The 5,323-nt window shown below is 29.1% G+C and overlaps 1 protein-coding gene across 1 annotated transcript in view; it reads right to left on the reverse strand.

Moving 5' to 3' along the window:
* LOC100167164 (glycine receptor subunit alpha-4-like) overlaps positions 1 to 5,323 on the reverse strand; it is a 30,772-nt gene that overhangs the window by 7,066 nt on the left and 18,383 nt on the right. The window contains exons 3-7 of the mRNA XM_016807481.2: positions 4,679 to 4,905; positions 2,932 to 3,014; positions 2,275 to 2,409; positions 1,076 to 1,252; positions 782 to 984 (exon numbers count right to left, since the gene is read on the reverse strand). Of these exons, the coding sequence (XP_016662970.1) occupies positions 782 to 984; positions 1,076 to 1,252; positions 2,275 to 2,409; positions 2,932 to 3,014; positions 4,679 to 4,905 (825 nt within the window). The remainder of the gene's footprint in view (positions 1 to 781; positions 985 to 1,075; positions 1,253 to 2,274; positions 2,410 to 2,931; positions 3,015 to 4,678; positions 4,906 to 5,323) is intronic.

A 5,323-nucleotide genomic window follows, 5' to 3' on the forward strand; every position in this document is an offset into this window, starting at 1 on the left:
AAATAAAATAAAAATCTATTTAATCATTTATGTATTTTTTTCGTTTTATGCATACTTCTTTAATTTTAATTATGATATATAACTACAAGTAGGTACATATTTTATATGTTTATGTAATATATTATTATATATTTTGAGATTTTCTTCAAAATTAAATTTTTGGCTAATTAGCAATATACATTATACACATTAAAAAATATATTTTAATTTAAATATTTACATACTTATCTGTGTAAATTATTGGAACTAGAAAAGAACGAACAATTTTGTCATTTTTCCTTAAATAAAGAACTAGTTCATTTTCTCGTTCTTTTTTTATAAAAAGGAATTCGTTCATTGCGCCATTCTTTAAAAAGGAATTCTTTCCAGGAATCCGTTCCTTTTGGAACTCGTTCCTTCCAAACACTGCGGGTACCTACTTAACGGGTACTACCTACCTAAAGTAGATTATAGGTAGTGGAACTATTTAGTACCTATATTATTATTTATTTATTATGGTGGGTAACGACTAACCAGTTAAACACACATTTTATATGAACACTGTGGTAGTGAAAAAGCACCTTAATAATATTAAATAATTTTAAATAATTATTACGTTTACTGACTAAATAAAAAAATGTTTATGTGGGAAGCAGTTAAGTACACATTTTGAAACGGCTGACTGTTGATTTCTGTGAGCAAGGGTACAAAATCAGTCAAAATTATAATATTTAATGTGTTTTTAGTTCTAGTCTATAACTTAGATCTGTGTACAGTACTACAGTATAATATAGTATTATACCTTGAAATCGTCGCCTCCTCGGATGTCTTCTTCTGAGTATCCTTTCATCACTTTGGTCGCCACCGGTCCCATGTAGTTATTGACGACGGCGAATTCCATCAAGGATAGAAAAACGAAAATCGAACACGAAGACATCCATATGTCGATGGCTTTCACATAGGATACAGGTGGCAGGGACTGTTGTGACTGAGTGTTTTGAGTGGCTGCGTGAAAATTATTGTTTTTTTTTTTTTAAATTAAATGCTTTTACGATTAATATGACTTATTAATATATTTGATCGATTTTCGCGTTACCGAGCGTCAATAGAGAAGTCACGCCCAACGTCACTCTAGCTGGTATGGCCTCGGGTTTTATCCAAAACGAAATCCACGACATGACAACGATGAGCGCCGATGGAATGTACGTGTGAAATAAATGATACCCTAAGCGTCTTCGTAAATTGAACATCACGGCCAAACATGTGAAATTCCCTATAAATTATAAACAATATTACCTAATGAATTAATTTGCGCAATCCAGGTTATTTTCCAAATTACTATTTTAATTTTAACAGCATTCTCCCAATACTCGAATTGATAAAAAAATAAATACCAGTTACCTATACGTAAGTATAGTATATTCTCTATTTACCAGGAAATTCTATATTTAATATTTTATAGTTAATTTTGATGGCAATTTATAATATAAATTATATAATAAAATTATTATATAGGTACCTAGTTAATTTATGTAATCCATATGACTTTATAATGATTAAATGTGTTATATTATTAGGTAGGTAGCGTATTGCATTACGCGACCGTAACTGTAATACCACGTAACTACAAAGCTAGGAATATTCGGGAAGAGACAAAAACTGTTTAATTTCTTTCAGTGAAATAATTATATCCAATTATGTTTTTCAGAATGATAAAAGCAGCAGAAGCTTAATATTGTTTAAAAACGATACAATTAAAATTTTGATTACCTTCCTATAATAATTATTTTTTTAACTGTGCATAAGAGGTACCTATTAGAGAGGAAATCAGGAAAACGATGAAAATATGAGAGGTTGGTAAGATTGAGGTACTTCTTACTTAAATACAAATGTTGTAGATACCTACCTATCTAGATATTATCTACGATCTGTATAATAAAATATGCGGTATCGCAAAAACTGTAATTTTAGTGGGGAAAACTTATCAAACTGAGATGTATAACCAGACTTGTAGAAAACATTTCTATCAATTTAAATGGTATCAAAAAAAAATTATGAAAACAATGTTATAGTTATGAGCCGGGTACCTAGGTATTGTAGTCACGATATTAGTCTGATGACAATAGTTGAAAAAATATGTTAATATGTATAATAGGTATATAAAACAATTTTGAGCGGCTACAGGTAGTTTTCCTCGATAGTTCCCCGGTTGTTCCGAGGCCTTGTAGTTTGTACAGTGTTCAACGCGTGTATTATTCACATAATTATTAATAGTATTATAGGTACTGTTCACACCTGTTGAGTATTCTATTGTGCAATCGGTAGTTATATTGTTTGATATATCGAGTTGAGGTAATTCGATATCTGGATTTACCACTAATGGATCTGTCATATTCCATATAAAAACCAAATCGTGAGTTGTGTGAGACACTGAAAAGTTAAATATTAGTACAATATAACAAGTATATTTATTATAGTTAGTGCATATTACATAATAAATAATATAGGCATATATTAGGTAATGAGGAAATCAGATTACTTATTTAATTAATGAACACAATAATATAATATACCATCGTTAATATACTATAGTATAGTATAGACTCTATAGTATAGAGTATAGAATATAGGTACCATAAAAATAACGAGCTAGGACCATCATATTTTCTTAAAGGTGCTATATTAATGGGTGTGTGACCTTTAACTTATAACTTCATTGGTGTTGTTATATTTAACTAAAAAATAGTAAAATAAAACTTTAATACATTTATCAATTTATCAGTTACAAATTTATAGGAAAATTATAGATGCGTTGACAAATATAGGCATATGTGTCGTTGTGTCCACAGTTAAATGATACTTAGTAGGCAGGTCACCACACCTATGTGGCTATAATATATACTCGTACCTGAAGGTATATTATTTTATTATTTAATAATATTTTTCACTCACGGCTTTCGATCATCATTGAACATATTTGTGTGTCATGTGGATACGATTCAAATTTCATCGCACACGATAATACCAACGTCAATCTAGTGGGGAGGAAAAAATCGTGCTTGGATTAGTATACATTATATAGGGCATATACAAATATATTAGGAGCCTTATATTAAATTTTCAAGCTTTTTAACCCAACGAATAACATTTTATTGACATTTAATGAAAAAAAAACTAAAAAAATTGGAAACTGAAAATTTCCGTAAACAGCTTGAGACATGTTAAAATATTTTAAATTGTATGGGGTATAGAAAATGTCAATATAAACATTCAGTGAATATTGCATGTATATACTGTAATTTTTTTAAGAGTTACACCAAAAACCAAAATCAACTTAGTCAAAAATCATTTGCACACAAATTCCTGTTTTTCCTTAATTTTTTTTTATTTTTAAAACTACTGGGGATTTGAAATTTTGACCTCTTTGGAACTAGATTCACTTTCCCACCGAACAAAATATTGAAGTTGAAAATCGTAGTATTATTTTAACTACTTATCATATGTACACATCATTGTATAAAATCAATAAATTAATTGAAAATAATGATAACCGGGAATTTGTTTTGACAAATCAATTTTTTTTTATGTAATTTAAAAATAAACAACTGTAGATACTTGCAATTTTCACTAAATGTGCATATTATAATTTTCTATACTTACATGATAACATTTAAAAAATATTTTGATGATGTTTATGTATATAAATCTGTATATTATAGTAATTTAGACATTTGACATATTAGATTTCTTTTTCTTAAAATTTCGATGAGAAAATGTTCACCAAGTCAAAAACCTCGAGAATTTAAAAAACATAATTTTTTTTATTTTTATTTAAAGTTCAAATTTAGACAAATTTAATATTTAAACAAAGATTAATGTTTTCAGTCATTTTATAGTAATTTAAAAATATTTTTCGTAGGATTCGAAACTTTTAAGTATGCGTTATTATATTTTTGTGTACACAATGGTCAATGACATTTTCAACACATTTAGATTCATTTTAATAGATTTAATATATTTATAAAATAATAGGCTGGTGTATAACAAGTATTCGCGATTGATATCAAATTTAACACATAGGTACATTACAGTGATCTCAATGACGAGGACTCCTACTCGATTCCTATAAGTACTGTACAGTTAAGTGGTTACCTACTTCCCACTTTTTATATTAAAGATATAGTTCTTAAAAATGGTTTTACAATAATATAAAATAGATGTAATAGGTAGGTATCCGGATCTAGTATTTATTATACTTTGACTATTTTTTTACAAATTATAATTAATATTGATAGATTAAAATAGATTACGAAAATGTCCATCGGATAACCCCCATATGTTCCAAATCTATAATTATCCTGGACCTATTATACTTAGTACGCAAAGTTGAATAACTCAAAAACTACTCGTTCGAATTTTGATTTTAAGTATCTACCTACAAAAAAATCCTAGGAATTTGTAAGTGCGGTGTTTAAGTATATTTAAAAATTACCAAAATCAGATTTTGAATAAATGCATTATTGAAGAAGAGAAAGTGGGTAAGCATACTTGGTAAATTGCCCTATATAAAGGTAAACTGTACGTAGTATAATATACGTAATGTGTTGTTAGAAATATCAGAAACTTTTGGGGGTGACGCCACGTGTTTTGTTTTTATTTCATCCCCGTTTGTCTTAATTCCGCAATAAATTCGTTATACTTTGACATGTACAGCAGCGTCTTGTCGTGGTACAACCACAAGTAATGGTTGGGTATGCTCATCTCGTGAAACGTGACTTTTTTCGCATTTTTGAAGAAACAATCGGGTCGCCATATGTCGTGCAACCATTCAACATCCAGTATGCGGTAGTCTTCACTCATATTTTCCGGGAGCCGGAGTCTCTGGTCCCGCCAGCTTTGCGCCAAGAATATGTCCGCCACGTACGTCTAGAACAAAAAACCGCGTTACCTATACGGCTATACCTCCATTGTACGCGTAGACACGTAGTATATTATAGGCTAAGTTAGTTAATATATAAAATATAAGTCGTTTGTTACATAACTATTACAATGATTAGTAAATAACAGTTTATTCTTTGAATCCATAATATTGTAATCAGTGTTGTAAAGTAAAAGTATTCAAATCAGGGTTTGAAACCGATTAAAAAAATGTTGGTTTCAGTTTCGATTTTTCAATACTGGAATTAGGAAATTTCGGTTTTTTGTACACCGGTTTTAATTTTTTTTCGGTTTCAGTTTTTAACGGTTTTTGAAATCGGTTTTGAAACCGATTTTAAACCCTGATTCAAATACTTTTTTCCGTATTGAATACTTTTTAAATACTTTTAGATTCTGAGTGAAACGA

This window comes from Acyrthosiphon pisum, chromosome X, assembly GCF_005508785.2.
Source record: "Acyrthosiphon pisum isolate AL4f chromosome X, pea_aphid_22Mar2018_4r6ur, whole genome shotgun sequence".
In the NCBI taxonomy this organism is placed as follows: Eukaryota; Metazoa; Arthropoda; class Insecta; order Hemiptera; family Aphididae; genus Acyrthosiphon; species Acyrthosiphon pisum.